This window comes from Mercenaria mercenaria, chromosome 6 (genome assembly GCF_021730395.1).
Source record: "Mercenaria mercenaria strain notata chromosome 6, MADL_Memer_1, whole genome shotgun sequence".
NCBI lineage: Eukaryota > Metazoa > Mollusca > Bivalvia > Venerida > Veneridae > Mercenaria > Mercenaria mercenaria.
The window spans coordinates 40073972-40090761 of NC_069366.1; the positions used below are offsets into that span (position 1 = coordinate 40073972).

A 16790-nucleotide genomic window follows, 5' to 3' on the forward strand; every position below is an offset into this window, starting at 1 on the left:
CATCTGGGGTAAAAAACTAGGTCACCAGGTCAAATCGAAGGAAAAGCTTGTTAACACCCCAGAGGTCACAATTTTGGTCCAATCTTAATGAAATTTGGTCAGAACCTCAATGAAATCTTCGACGAGTTAGATATTGGGTCATCTGGGGTCAAAAACCAGGTCACCCAGTAAAATCAAAGGAAAAGCTTGTTAAAACTGTAGAAGCCACATTTATGACTGTATCTTCATGAATCTTGGTCAGAATGTTAATCTTGATAGTGTCAAGGTCCAGTTTGAATCTGGGTCATTTAGGATCAAAAACTAGGTCACCAGGTCAAATCAAAGGAAAAGCTAGTTAACACTGTAGAGGCTACATTTATGACCATATCTAAATGAAACTTGGTCAGAATGTTGATCTTGATGATCTTTAGGTCAATAGGTCAGGTGAGCGATACAGGGCCTTCATGGCCCTCTTGTTTGTTCGCTTACAATAAATTTTTTATGCCCCCAGAGGGAGGCATATTAGTTTTCAACTGTCTGTCCGTTCGTTCATTCGTTAGTCAAAACGTTCACTTTTTGCATGAAGGCACTTTACTCGCGAACCACTGCACCCAGGACCTTCAAACTTCACATGCTGATAGTACTCATTGAGTACACGACCTCTACTGACTTTGGGGTCACCAGGTCAAAGGTCAAGGTCACGGGGGCCAACGTTAACTTTTTGCATGAAGGCACTTGGCTCGCGAACCACTGCACCCAGGACCTTCAAACTTCACATGCTGATAGTACTCATTGAGTACACGACCCCTACTGACTTTGGGGTCACCAGGTCAAAGGTCAAGGTCACAGGGGCCATCGTTAACTTTTTGCATGAAGGCACTTTACTCGCGAACCACTGCACCCAGGACCTTCAAACTTCATTTGCTGATAGTACTCATTGAGTACACGACCCCTACTGACTTTGGGGTCAAAGGTCAAGGTCACAGGGGCCAACGTTAACTTTCTGCATGAAGGCACTTTACTCGCGAACCACTGCACCCAGGACCTTCAAACTTCACATGCTGATAGTACTTATTGAGTACATGAGCCCTACTAACTTTGGGGTCAAAGGTCAAGGTCACAGGGGCCAATGTTTACTTTTTGCATGAAGGCACTTTACTCGCGAACCACTGCACCAAGGACCTTCAAACTTCACATGCTAATAGTACTTATTGAGTACACGACTCCTATTGATTTTGGGGTCACCACGTCAAAGGTCAAGGTCACCAGGTCAAAGGTCAAGGTGCTGCGGGGGCGTTTGTCACCATTAGTGACAGCTCTTGTTCAGTTAATCTTCATGAATTTGGTCAGAATGATTGCCTAGATGAAATTTAAGTCAGGTTTGAATATGGGTCATCTGGGGTCAAGAACTAGGTCACTAGGTCAAATCAAAGAAAAACCTTGTGTATGCGATAGAGGCTGTATTTTTCAATTGATCTTCATGAAATTTGGTCATAATGATTGCATTGATGAAATCTAGGTCAAGTTTAAATATGGGTCATCTGGGGTCAAAAAGTAGTTCATTATGTCAAATCAAAGAAAAACCTTGTGTATGTGATAGAGGCTATATTTTTAGCTCGACTATTCGAAGAATAGTCTAGCTATTCTACTCACCCTGGCGTCGGCGTCGGCGTCGGCGTCGGCGTCGGCGTCACACCTTGGTTAAGTTTTTGCATGCAAGTACATACAGCTATCATTTAAAGGCATATAGCTTTGAAACTTATTTATTCTTTTTCTAGGTCAATTACCAACCTCACTGGGTCAAGTTCCATAACTCTAACATGTATTTTGAGCAAATTATGCCCCCTTTTGGACTTAGAAAATTCTGGTTAAAGTTTTACATGCAAGTTACTATCTCCAAAACTAATGTAGATATTGAATTGAAACTTCACATGTGTCTTCGGGGTTATAAAACTAGTTCATAGCAGCAAGTCCCATAACTCTGACCTTGTTTTTTGGCCAAATTATGCCCCTTTTGACTTAGAAAATTTGGTTAAAGTTTTGCGTGCAAGTACATACAGCTATTACCAAAAGGCATATAGATTTGGAACTTATTTTTTTTTTTTTCTAGATCAGTTACCTACATCACTAGGTCAAGTCCAATAACTCTGACATGTATTTTGGCCAAATTATGCCCCCTTTTGGACTTAGAAAATTCTGGTTAAAGTTTTGCATGCAAGTACATACAGCTATTACTAAAAGGCATATGGATTTAAAACTTATTTTTTCTTTTTCTAGATCAATTACCTACCTCACTGGGTCAAGTCCCATAACTCTGACATGTATTTTGGGCAAATTATGCCCCTTTTGGACTTAGAAAATTCTGGTTAAAGTTTTTACATGCAAGTTACTATCTCCAAAACTAGTGTAGATATTGAATTGAAACTTCACATGTGTCTTCGGGGTTATAAAACTAGTTCATAGCAGCAAGTCCCATAACTCTGACCTTCATTTTGGCCAAATTATGCCCCCTTTTGGACTTAGAAAATTTTGGTTAAAGTTTTGCGTGCAAGTACATACAGCTATTACCAAAAGGCATATAGATTTGAAACTTATTTTTTCTTTTTCTAGATCAATTACCTACATCACTAGGTCAAGTCCAATAACTCTGACATGTATTTTGGGCAAATTATGCCCCCTTTTGGACTTAGAAAATTCTGGTTAAAGTTTACATGCAAGTTACTGTCTCCAAAACTAATGCAGATATTAAATTGAAATTTCACATGTGTCTTCGGGGTTATAAAACTAGTTGACAGAATCAGGTCCCATAACTCTGACATGTATTTGGGCAAATTATGCCCCCTTTTGGACTTAGAAAATTCTGGTTAAAGTTTTACATTCAAGTTACTATCTCCAAAACTAATGCAGATATGAAACTTAACATGTTTCTTCGGGGTTATAAAACTAGTTGATAGCATCAAGTCCCATAACTCTGATATGCATTTTGGTCAAATTATGTCCCCTTTCAAACTTAAAACTCTTTTGATATTTAACATTTTGGGTAATAATTTCCTGCTTCTGTGACAATATTTCGAATAGTCGAGCTTGGCTGTCTTACGGACAGCTCTTGTTCAATTGATCTTCATGAAATTAAGTCGGAATGATTGCCTTGATCAAATCTAGGTCAGATTTGAATATGGATCATCTTGGGTCAAAAAGTAGGTTACTAGGTCAAATCAAAGAAAAACCTTATATATGAGGTAGAGGCTGTATTTTTCAATTGATATTCCTGAAAGTAAGTCAGAATGATTGCCTTGATGAAATCTAGGTAGAATTTGAATATGGGTCATCTAGGGTAAAAATGTAGGTCACTTGGTTAAATCAAAGAAAAACCTTGTGTATGCGATAGAGTCTGTATTTTTCAACTGATCTTCATGAAATTTTGTCAGAATGACAGCCTTGATGAAATATAGGTCGAGTTTGAATATGGGTAATCTGGGTTCAAAAACTTGGTCGCTAGGTCAAATCAAGGCAAAACCTTGTGTATGCAATAGGGACTGCATTTTACACTGGATTTTCATAAAATTTAGTCAGAATGGTTGCCTTGATGAAATCTAGGTCAAGTTCGAATATGGGTTGACTGGGATCAAAAACTAGGTCACTAGGTCAAATCAAAGAAAAACCTTGTGTATGCGATAGAGTCTGTATTTTTCAATTGATCTTCATGAAGTTTGGTCAGAATGATAGCCTTGATGAAATCTAGGTCAAGTTGGAATATGGGTCATCTGGGGTCAAAAACTAGGTCACTAGGTCAAATCAAAGAAAATACTTGTTTATACTCAAGGTTTTTGCTCCAATTTTAATGATAATTGGTCAGAATATTTTTTTCCATGAAATCACTAGGTCAAACTATGTTTACACTGTTATGGTGTGTTATTCATGTGAGCGACCTAGGGCCATCTTGGCCCTTTTGTTTCACTTTGCTTTACCAGAGTTATTGCCCTTGACTTAGTCAAAAAATAAAAGTTTGTGCTGTATGTTGCATGTATGTCTGCATGTATAAAACCATGTATAGTGACAGGAGTGTGCGGGGGGAGCGGGGGGGGGTGGAGGAGAGCACGCCATCGCGTGATGACATATTTTACCAATAATGCATTTCTCGCGCATACAGTACCACAAGCATTTAAACTTTGTGCAAGAACACCACCTATCAGGTACAGTATCCGACCAATAGAAAATTTTCTAATTTACAATAGTATTCTTCAGCTGAAGAAACCAAATGGCAAGAATTTAAAACAGTTGAAAAGAAATGATAACTAGGTGACCCCCAACCAATAGAAATAAAGGTTATCCTTTCCATTAAGAATAGCATGGACTAGTCCACAAGAGTCAGTATTTCGCATAGAGTTACATAATTTAATGAGAATTACTTAATTGCTAATTATGCTTCTGTTGTAGGTATGGTATCCTGATAGATCCAATACTTTGGATCAAGATACTCCTAAACCAGCCGTACAGTGTGGCAAACCTTGCACTTTTAGCTGGTAGGTTCATGTTAATTTGGAAACATAACACTTGTAATTAGTAAGCTACTTTGGGATTGTATTAATTAGCTTACCTGAATTGAAGGTTCAGGGTGAGCTATTAGTATAGATGGATTTTCCATTGTGTGATGATAATCATCCATTGTCCTTCGTCCACAATTTATATAAACATCTTCTCTCAAACTACTGGTAGGAATTACACCAAACTTGGTCTGTAGCATTTGACAAGGTCCTCTTTCAAACTTCTTCAAATGAGGACACTTGGCTCCTCTTATGGGCTGCTAGACCTAAAAATAGAGAAAAATCTTTAAATTACACGAAAAACTGCGAATTTAGCCTTGTCCGCTCTCTAAGTCGAACAGTTTTCATCCGATCTTCACCGAACTTGCTGATAATGTTTGTGGGCATAATATCTCGGCCAAGTTCAATAACTAGTCAAATCGCCCCAGACACTCTTGGATTATGGCACTTGAATTACTCGAAAAACTGCGAATTTAGCCTTGTCCGCTCTCTAAGTCGAACAGTTTGCATCCGATCTTCACCAAACTTGCTGACAATGTTTATGGGCATAATATCTCGGCATAGTTTGATAACCACCCAAATCGCCCCAGGCACTCTTGGATTATGGCCCTTGAATCATTTAGACAGGCATATTTTGTGACAGTCTGGCGTTCTTGTTTGACTTAGCAATTTTTGGTCAAGTTTTTGTATGTAAGCTGGTATCTCAGTACCCACTTATGGGAATGGATTGAAACTCCACACATTTGTTTTGTGTGTTGATCTGACATGCAGTGCACAGTTTCCATAACTCTTCTTTGCATTTTTAGATCGACTTTTCGAAGAAAATGTAGAGCTATTGCACTCGCCCCAGCATCGGCGTTGCTGTTGGTTAAAGTTTTTGATAAAGTCAGATATCTCTGTTACTATCAGAGCTATTGACTTGAAACTTAAAATAGTTATTAACTATCACAGTCTTCACCAGGAGAAACAATCCCCATAACTCTGATTTGAATTTTGACAGATTTATGCCCCTTTTTAACTTGGAATTTTTTGGTTAAAGTTTAATATAACGTCCAATATCTCTGTTACTATCAAAGGCTACACCATAAGAAACAATTCCCGTAACTCTGATTAGAATTTCGACAGATTTATGCCCCTTTTACTGGCAAAGCTCTAATTCAGAGTCATGCACTGAGAGAAGTCGAGTGTGCTGTCTTTCGGACAGCTCTTGTTACAAAAGTTATGCCCCTTTTTTGACTTAGCAGTTTTTGGTTAAGTTTGTACATAAGCAGGTGTCTCCACTAATGGGAATGGGTTGCCGTGTCTGTCAGTCTGTCTGTCTGTCTGTCACAAAGTTTGTTCATGCAACTCCTTCAACACCACTTGACTGATTTACACCAAACTTCACAAAAAGTGATCAGTTCCAAGCCTCATTTTGCATATCATCAGCATTTTCCGGTTTAAATAATTTTGAGCAGAGTAATTATGGCCCTTCATTCATCAAATTTTATGTTTTTTTGGCCACTTCTCTTATATTATTGGACAGATTTCCACCAAACCTCACAGGAGTGATCAGTGCCGAGCCTCACTGTGCATTTTATTGGCATGTTCTGGTTCAGTGATTTTCAGTGGAGTTATGTCTCTTGATTTGTTGAATTTTACCTTTTCCTGGCAACTGCTTACATCAAACTTCACAAAAGTGACATTGTCAAGTCTAGTTGTGCATGTCATGGGCTTGTTCCAGTTTAGTGTTTTTAGCTATTCTACTCTACTCGGCGTCGACGTTGGCTTCACACCTAGGTTAAAGTTTTGCATGCAAGTACATATGGCTATCATTTAAAGGCATATAGCTTTGAAACATTTTTTAGCTCACCTGAGCCAAAGGCTCATGGTGAGGTATTGTGACCGCTCAATGTTGTGCGTCGTCCATCCTTCAACATTTCCTAAAAAAATCTTCTTCTTGAAAACCACTGGGCAGAATTACACCAAACTTCACAGGAATGATCCTTGGGTGGCCCCCTTTCAAAATGTTCAAAGAATTGAATTCCATGCAGAAGTCTGGTTGCCATGGCAACCGAAAGGAAAAACTTTAAAAATCTTCTTGTCCAAAACCACAGGGCCTAGGGCTTTGATATTTGGTGTGTAGCATCATCTAGTGGTCCTCTACCAAAATTGTTCAAATTATCCCCCTAGGGTCAAATATGGCCCCGCCCTGGGGGTCACGTGGTTTATATAGACTTATATAGGGAAAACTTTGAAAATCTTCTTGTACAAAACCACATGGCCTAGGGCTTTGATATTTGGTATGTAGCATCATCTAGTGGTCCTCTACCAAGATTGTTCAAATTATCCCCCTAGGGTCAAATATGGCCCGCCCCGGGGGTCACATGGTTTATATAGAGTTATATAGGGAAAACTTTGAAAATCTTCTTGTACAAAACCACATGGCCTAGGGCTTTGATATTTGGTAAGTAGCATCATCTAGTGGTCCTCTACCAAGATTGTTCAAATTATCCCCCTAGGGTCAAATATGGCCCCGCCCCGTGGGTCACATGGTTTAAATAGAGTTTTATAGGGAAAACTTTGAAAATCTTCTTGTACAAAACCACATGGCCTAGGGCTTTGATAATTGGTATGTAGCATCATCTAATGGTCCTCTACCAAGATTTTTCAAATTATCCCCCTAGGGTCAAATATGGTCCCGCCCCGAGGGTCACATGGTTTATATAGAGTTATATAGGGAAAACTTTGAAAATCTTTTTGTACAAAACCACATGGCCTAGGGCTTTGATATTTGGTATGTAGCATCATCTAGTGGTCCTCTACCAAGATTATTCAAATTATCCCCCTAGGGTCAAATATGGCCCCGCCCCGGGGGTCGCAAGTTTTACATAGACTTATATAGTAAAAAAAGTTTAAAAATCTTCTTGTCTGAAACCACAACTCTTAGACCTTTGATATTTGGTTTGTAGCATTGTCTTATGGTCCTCAACTAAAATTATTCAAAATGTACCCCTGGAGTGAAAAGAGGCCCTGCCCTGGGGGTCCCAAGTTTTATATAGACTTAAATAGGAAAAAGCTTCAAAAATATTCTTGTCAGAAGCCATGCGACCTAGGCTTTTGATATTTGGTATGATGCATTGTCTAGTAGTCCTCTACCAAAATTGTTCAAATTATGCCCCTGGGGTTAAAAGAGGCCCCCTGGGGTCACTTAGTTATTATGTGAGTTATATAGGAAAAATACTTAAAAAATCATCTGATCCTATTTCCAAGACTATTTAATTATAATTACCTGATGACCCCACGTAAAATGATGTCACTTGATTGTGACCTTGACCTACTGACCTACTTTCTTGTTTTTATGCCCCGAAGGGAGGCATATTAATTTTCAACTGTCCGTCCATTAGTTCATTTTTTGCATGAAGGCACTTTACTCGGGAACCACTGCACCCAGGACCTTCAAACTTCACATGCTGATAGAACTTATTGAGTACACCACCCCTACTGACTTTGGGGTCACCAGGTCAAAGGTCAAGGTCACAGGGGCCAATGTTAACTTTTTGCATGAAGGCACTTTACTCGCGAATCACTGCACCCAGGACCTTCAAACTTCACATGCTGATAGTACTTATTGAGTACACCACCCCTACTGACTTTGGGATCACCAGGTCAAAGGTCAAGGTCACAGAGGCCAACGTTAACTTTTTGCATGAAGGCACTTTACTCGCGAACCACTGCACCCAGGACCTTCAAACTTCACATGCTGATAGTACTTATTGAGTGCACCACCCCTACTGACTTTGGGGTCACCAGGTCAAAGGTCAAGGTCACAGGGGCCAATGTTAACTTTTTGCATGAAGGCACTTTACTCGCGAACCACTGCACCCAGGACCTTCAAACTTCACATGCTGATAGTACTTATTGAGTACACCACCCCTACTGACGTTGGGGTCACCAGGTCAAAAGTCAAGGTGACAGGGGCCAACGTTAACTTTTTACATGAAGGCACTTTTCTTGCGAACCACTGCACCCAGGACCTTCAAACTTCACATGCTGATAGTACTTATTGAGTACACCACTCTACTAACTTTGGGGTCACCAGGTCAAAGGTCAAGGTCACAGGGGCCAACGTTAACTTTTTGCATGAAGGCACTTTTCTTGCGAACCACTTCACCCAGGACCTTCAAACTTTACGTGCTGATAGTACTTTATGAATACACAAACCCTACTGACTTTGGGGTCACCAGGTCAAAGGTCAAGGTCACAGGGGCCAACGTTAACTTTTTGCATGAAGGCACTTTACATGCAAACCACTTCATTCAGGACCTTCAAACTTCACATGCTAATAGTACTTATTGAGTACACCACCCCTACTGACTTTGGGGTCACCAGGTCAAAGGTCAAGGTGCTGCGGGGGTATTTGTCACCATTAGTGACAGCTCTTGTTTAAGATACAGCCTTGAAATATTGATGACTTACACAGTTTTGCACACAAATCGTAAAACTGAATTTCATTGACCATGAATGTGACCTGACTTTCTTAATATTTTATCATCAGTTTGACATTTGAAACATGTAGCTCATATTACTCAGGTGAGCGATCCAGGGTCATCATGACCCTCTTGTTTCTTTTTCTAGGTCAGTTACCAACCTCATTAGGTCCCATAACTCTGACATGTATTTTGGCCAAATAATGTCCCCTTTTTAGCTCACCTGAGCACGAACCTTTTGTGATCGCCCTGTGAACGTCGTCCAACCGTCGTCAACAATTTGATTGTTAACACTCTAGAAGTCACAATTTTGGCCCAATCTTAATAAAACTTGGTCAGAATGTTACCCTCAATAAAATCTTGGACGAGTTTGATATTGGGTCATCTGGGTTCAAAAACTAGGTCACTAGGTCAAATCAAAGGAAAAGCTTGTTAACACTCTAGAGGTCACAATTTTGGTCCAATCTTAATAAAACTTGGTCAGAATGTTACTCTCAATAAAATCTTGGATGAATTTGATATTGGGTCATCTGGGGTCAAAAAGTAGGTCACCAGGTTAAATCTAAGGAAAAGCTTGTTAACACTCGAGAGGCCACATTTATGACTGTATCTTCAGGAAACTTGGTCAGAATGTTAATCTTGATGATCTTTAGGTCAAGTTCAAATCTGGGTCAGGTGGGGTCAAAAACTAGGGCACCAGGTCAGATCAAAGGAAGTGCTTGTTAACACTCTAGAGGCCACATTTATGACTGCATCTTCATGAAACTTGGTCAGATTGTTAATGTTGAAGATCTTTAGGTCAGGTTTTTATCTGGGTCAGGTGGGGTCAAAAACTAGGTCACCAGGTCAAATCAAAGGTAAAGCTTGTTAACACTCTAGAGACCTAATTTTAAGTTTGAAACTCATGTTGACTTTGATGATCTTTAGGTCAGGTTTTTATCTGCACTGTAGAGGACACATTTATGAATATATCATAATGAAACTTGGTCAGAATGTTAACCTTGATGATCTTTAGGTCAAGTTCAAATCTGGGTCATGTGGGGTTAAAAACTAGGTCATCAGGTCAAATCAAAGGGAAAGCTAGTTAACATTCTAGTGGCCACATTTATGACATATCTTAATGAAACTTGGTCAGATTGTTAATGTTGAAGATCTTTAGGTCAGGTTTTTATCTGGGTCAGGTGGGGTCAAAAACTAGGTCACCAGGTCAAATCAAAGGTAAAGCTTGTTAACACTCTAGAGACCTAATTTTAAGTTTGAAACTCATTTTAATTCATCAGAATGTTTGTCTTGATGACCTCTAGGTCAGGTTCAATCTGGGTCATGTCGGATGAAAAACTAGGTCACCAGGTGAAATCAAAGGTAAAGCTTGTTAACAATCTAGAGGTCAAATTTATGACTGTATCTTCATGGAACTTGGTCAGAATGTTAATCTTTATGATCTTTAGGCCAAGTTGGAATCTGGGTTATGTGGGGTCAAAAACTAGGTCACTAGGTCAAATCAAAGGAAAAGCTAGTGAACACTCTAGAGACCACATTTATGACCATATCTTTATGAAACTTGGTCAGAATGTTAATCTTGATGATCTTAAAGTTAAGTTCCAATCTGGGTCAGGTGGGGTCAAAAACTAGGTCACCAAGTCAAATCAAGTGTAAAGCTTGTTAACAATGTAGAAGCCACATTTATGACTATATCTTCATGAAACTTGGTCAGAATGTTAATCTTGATGATCTTTAGGTAAGCCTCGAATCTGGGTCATGTGGGGTCAGAAACTAGGTCACTAGATCAAATGAAAGAAAAAACTAGTTGACACTCTAGAGGCCACGTTTATGACCATATCTTGATGAAACTTGATCAGAATGTTAATCTTGATGATCTTTAGGTCAATAGGTCAGGTGAGCGATACAGGGCCTTCATGGCCCTCTTGTTTACATAGCAAATCCTGGTTCAAGTTTTGCGTGCAGGTAACTATCTCCAAAACTAATGCAGATATGGAATTGAAACTTTACATGTGTACGAGTTGATAAAACTAGGTGATAGCATCAAGTCCCATAACTCTGACATCCATTTTGGCCAAATTTAGCCCCCTTTTGGACTTAGAAAATCCTGGTTAAAGTACATATAGCTATCATTTAAAGGCATATAGCTTTGAAACTTATTTTTAGCTCACCTGTCATGTGGTGACAAGGTGAGCTTTTGTGATTGCCCTTCGTCCGTCGTCCATCCATAATTTCTTGTGAACATGATAGAGACCACATTTTACTATCAATTTTAATCAAACTTGCACACAACTTGTATTGGCATAATATCTCCATTCCTTTTGAAAACTGGCCAGATCCCTTCATGGGTTCCAGAGTTATGGCCCCTTTAAGGACCACAATGGAAATAAGAGTTTATTTTAACTCTTTCTTGTGTTATCCTTGACATATAATGTTGATTGACAGGGCTATATTATTTCATACATTGTTTATATCATACTTGCCATGTTATTGGACATTTTATGTTGAAATAAATCTATCTGTATAATCTAAAGGGCCAAAATTTGCTATTTTGGCTTTTGCAGCGATATAGTGACTTCATTTATGGTTTGATTTGATACAAACTTGCAAGATATCTTAAACCACAATAGATCTTGGATTCCGTGATAAATCCGTCAGATCCAGTCATAGGTTCCGGAGTTATGGCCCCTAATTGACCCTTTAGAGAGCCAAAATTTGTTAATTTTTACCTTATGAACACAATAGAAGTGACATTTTGCATTTGATTTTAACCACACTTACATACAACTTAAGTCACTATAAGATCTCGGTTCGTTTCGAAAACTGGCTTGATTCCATCATGTGTTCTAGAGTTACTGCCCCTGAAAGGGACAAAATTTTCATTTGTGCTTTGATTTGATACAAACTTACACAGAATGTTTATCTTGATGATCCTCGAAACTGGGTCATATGGGGGTCAAAAACTAGGTCAGCAGGTCAAAATAAAGGAGAAGCTTGTTAACACCCTAGAGGCCACATTTATGACCCTATCTCCATGAAACTTAGTCAGACTGTTTATCTTGATGATTTCTATGCCAAGTTCCAAACTGGGTCATGTGGGGTCAAAAACTAGGTCACCTGGCCAAATCAGAGGAAAAGCTTGTTACACTCTTGAAGCCACATTTATGACTATCTTCATGAAACTTGGTCAGAATGTTTATCTTGATGATTCCAAGGTCAAGTTTAACAGGTGAGCGATATAGGGTCATCATGACCCTCTTGTTCTTTTTCTAGGTCAATTTACAACCTCACTGGGTCAAGTCCCATAACTCTGACTTGTATTTTGATCAAATTATGCCCCCTTTTGAACGTAGAAAATCCTGGTTAGTGTTGCATGCAAGTTACTGTCTCCAAAACTAATGCAGACATTGAACTGAAACTTCTCATGTGTCTGGGGTTATAAAACTAGGTGATAGCATCAAGTCCCATAACTCACACATGCATTTTGGCCAAATTATGCCCCTTTTTGGACTTAGAAAATCCTGGTTTAAGTTTTGCATGCAAGTTACTATCTTAAAAAATAATGCATATACTAGATTGAAACTCTATAGATATTTTAATATTTAGGGTAATATTCTTGCTTCTGGGACAACAATTCGAATAGTCGAGCATTGGCTGTCTTACGGAGAGCTCTTGTCCAACAGAGTTATGGCCCTTTATTTGTCAAATTTTATGATGTTTTAGCCACTTCTCTTATATAATAGGGTGGATTTCCACCAAACCTTACAGGAGTGATTAGTGCCAAGTCCTATTTTACTTGCTGCATACAATAAGGCTGGATTTGACCAAACCTCATAAGTGATTTGTGTGAAACGTATTTGTGTTATCGTCATGTTCTGATTAAATGATTTCCAGCGTAGTTATGAGCCTTTATTTGTCAAGTTCTTTCATTTGTGCTATTTCTACCATACCACTGGTTGGAATTTCACCAAACTTCACAGAAATTACTACTGCCAAGCCTGATTGTGTATGTTGTTGTTAATGGTATGGTTCAGTGATTATACCCCCACCAAACATGTTTGGAGGGGGGTATATAGGAGTCAGTTTTGTCGCGTCCCGAAATCTATTATCTCAGTTATTACAAAATGGATTTGATTCAAACTTAAAATAGATGTTCCACCTCATCACCCACATCATGTGACACAAGGGGCATAACTCTGACACCAAGTTTTCATGAATTATGTCCCCTTTTACTTAGAATTTAAGGTTAATTTTGTTGTATTTTCACTCTATCTCAGTTATTACTAAAAGGATTTGATTCAAACTTAAAATAGTTGTTCAACCTCATCACCCACATCATGTGACATAAGGTGCTTAACTCTGACATCAATTTTTTATGAATTATGTCCCCTTTTTACTTTAAATTTAAGGTTGATTTTGATGTATTTTCACTATACAGTAAACCTCGCTTATAAGGAACAGCTCGGGACCTTTAAAAATTGTTTCTTATAACCGAGGTTCCTTATATCCGTATAGCGAACTAGTTCCTTGTAACCGAGGTTGGTATAACGAACACAATTTGTATAGCCAACGCTATTTGAATAAGGTTTGAAAAAGGCAATGTGTTCTCACTCTCTCATGAATCTTTATGTGAGAAAATTGCGAGTCTCTGTCCATTTCAAGAAAATATTCTATGCTTAAAATGACCAAATAATCCAGCCAAGGGAATATATTTCGTATCGTACCCATTTTGAAAACAATGTGAGCCAACTATTGTTTACTTGATTCGGGAACGGTTACGAAAAACAACACAATCAAGTTCTGTGACTGTCCTGCAAACATTCTAATTTTAATCATCATTTAATCCAATTATCGCGATTAACGGTAAATTCAAAACTCGCCACGTGTTAAAAACCAAATTATTTATTACATAATTAGAGTGGTTTGTCGCGTGTTGATTAGATTACGTAAACACCCAATACTACATGTTCGTCTAGTATTTGGTAAATTTTAAAGATGATATTATATTTTTTCACTTTATCGTATCCGTGAATTAACAAACAATAGATCATAGTAATGAAATAATTTGTGTTTATGTGCGTAAAAGTGCCGACGTTACTCTGACGTCAGCAGCGATTCTCCTGTTTTATTTCCGGTTTTTAATAATTTTTATTCGTTTTTAGCTCGACTATTCATAGAATAGTAGAGCTATTGCACTCGCCCATGCGTCGGCGTCCGCGTCCGCGTCCCGATTTGGTTAAGTTTTGTATGTAAGCTGGTATCTCAGCAACCACGTGTGGGAATGGATTGAAACTTCACACACTTATTCACTGTGATAAACTGACTTACATTGCACAGGTCCCATAACTCTATTTTGCTTTTTTACAAAATTATGCCCCTTTTTTGACTTAGAAATTTTTGGTTAAGGTTTTGTATGTAAGCTGGTATCTCAGTAACCACTTGTGGGAATGGATTGAAACTTCACACACTTATTCACTGTGATAAACTGACTTACATTGCACAGGTCCATAAATCTATTTTGCTTTTTTACAAAATTATGCCCCTTTTTAGCTCACCTGAGCAATGCTCAGGTGAGTTTTTCTGATCGCTCGATGTCCGGCGTCTGTCGTCCGTCGTCTGTCGTCTGTCGTCTGTCGTCCGTCGTCTGTCAACATTTAGCTTGTGTATGCGATAGAGGCTGTATTTTTCAATTAATCTTCATGAATATTGGTCAGAATGATAACCTTGATGAAATCTAGGCCGAGTTCGAAAATGGGTCATCTCGGGTCAAAAACTAGGTCACTAGGTCAAATCAAAGAAAAACCTTGTGTATGCGATAGAGGCTGTATTTTTCATTTAATCTTCATGAATATTGGTCAGAATGATAACTTTGATGAAATCTAGGCCGAGTTCGAAAATGGGTCATCTCGGGTCAAAAACTAGGTCACTAGGTCAAATCAAAGAAAAACCTTGTGTATGCGATAGAGGCGGTATTTTTCAATTAATCTTCATGAATATTGGTCAGAATGATAACCTTGATGAAATCTAAGCGGAGTTCGAAAATGGGTCATCTCGGGTCAAAAACTAGGTCACTAGGTCAAATCAAAGAAAAACCTTGTGTATGCGATAGAGGCTGTATTTTTCAATTCTTCTTCATTAATATTGGTCAGAATGATAACCTTTATGAAATCTAGGCCGAATTCGAAAATGGGTCATCTTGGGTCAAAAACTAGGTCACTAGGTCAAATCAAAGAAAAACTTTGTGTATGCGATAGAGGCTGTATTTTTCAATTGATCTTCATGAATTTTGGTCAGAATGATTGCCTTGATAAAATTTAGGCCGAGTTCGAAAATGGATCATCTCGGGTCAAAAACTAGGTCACTAGGTCAAATCAAAGAAAAACCTTGTGTATGCGATAGAGGCGGTATTTTTCAATTGATCTTCATGAATTTTGGTCAGAATGATTACCTTGATGAAATTTAGACCAAGTTCGAAAATGGGTCATCTGGGGTCAAAAACTAGGTCACTAGGTCAAATCAAAGAAAAACCTTGTGTATGCAATAGAGGCTGTATTTTTCAACTGATCTTCATGAAATTTAGCCAGAATGATTACCTTGATGAAATCTAGGCCGAGTTCGAAAATGGGTCATCTGGGGTAAAAAACTAGGTCACTAGGTCAAATCGAAGAAAAACATTGTGTATGCAATAGAGGATGTATTTTTCAATTGATCTTCATGAAATTTGGTCAGAATGATTGCCTTGATGAAATCTAGGTCAATTTTGAATATGGGTTATCTAAGGTCAAAAACTAGGTCACTAGGTCAAATTAAAGAAAAATCTTGTGTATGCGATAGAGACTGTTTTTTTTTAATTGATTTTTATGAAATTTGGTCAGGTTGATTGCCTTAATGAAATCTAGGTCGAATTTGAATATGGGTCATCTGAGGTCAAAAACTAGGTCACTTGGTCAAATCAAAGAAAAAACTTCTGTATGTGATAGAGGCTGTATTTTTCAGTTGATCTTCATGAATTTTGGTCAGAATGATTGCCTTGATAAAATCTAGGTCGAGTTTGAACATGGGTCATCTAGGGTCAAAACCTAGGTCATGTCTAAGAAAATGCTTGTTTTATCACAAGAGACCAATTTTTTGGTCCAATCTTAATGAAAATTGGTCAGAATATTTGTTTCCATGAAATCACTAGGTCAAACATGTTTTACACTGTTATGGAGTGTTTCTTAGGTGAGCGACCTAGGGCCATCTTGGCCCTCTTGTTCGACTTAGAATTTTTTGGTTAAGGTTTTGTATGTAAGCTGGTATCTCAGTACTCACTAATTGGAATGGATTGAAACTTCACACTTATGATCTGACATGCACAAAGCAGGTTCCATAACTCTATTTTGCTTTTTTACAAAATTATGCCCCTTTTTCGACTTAAAATTTTTTGGTTAAGGTTTTGTATGTAAGCTAGTATCTCAGTATCCACTAATGGGAAAGGATTGAAACTTCACACACTTGTTCACTGTCATGATATGACATGCAGTGCAAAGGGTCAATAACTCAACTTTGCATTTTACAAAATTATGCACCTTTTTAAACTTAAGAGTTTTGGGTTAAATTCTTATATGTAAGCTGGTATCTCAGTACCCTCTAATGGGAATGGATTGAAACTTCACACACTTGTCCACTGTCATGAGCTGATAAGCACTATGCAGGTTCCATAACCCTATTTTGCTTTTTATTAAATTATGCCCCTTTTTCGACTTTCGTATTCATTCAATCGACAAGGCTGTTGAATAGTCGAGCGTTGCTGTCCTCC

The 16790-nt window shown here is 38.4% G+C and overlaps 1 protein-coding gene across 1 annotated transcript in view; it reads left to right on the forward strand.

Moving 5' to 3' along the window:
• LOC123549120 (diacylglycerol O-acyltransferase 1-like) overlaps nt 1-16790 on the forward strand; it is a 282902-nt gene that overhangs the window by 86236 nt on the left and 179876 nt on the right. Inside the window, exon 4 of the mRNA XM_053546772.1 lies at nt 4417-4502. Within this exon, the coding sequence (XP_053402747.1) occupies nt 4417-4502 (86 nt within the window). The remainder of the gene's footprint in view (nt 1-4416; nt 4503-16790) is intronic.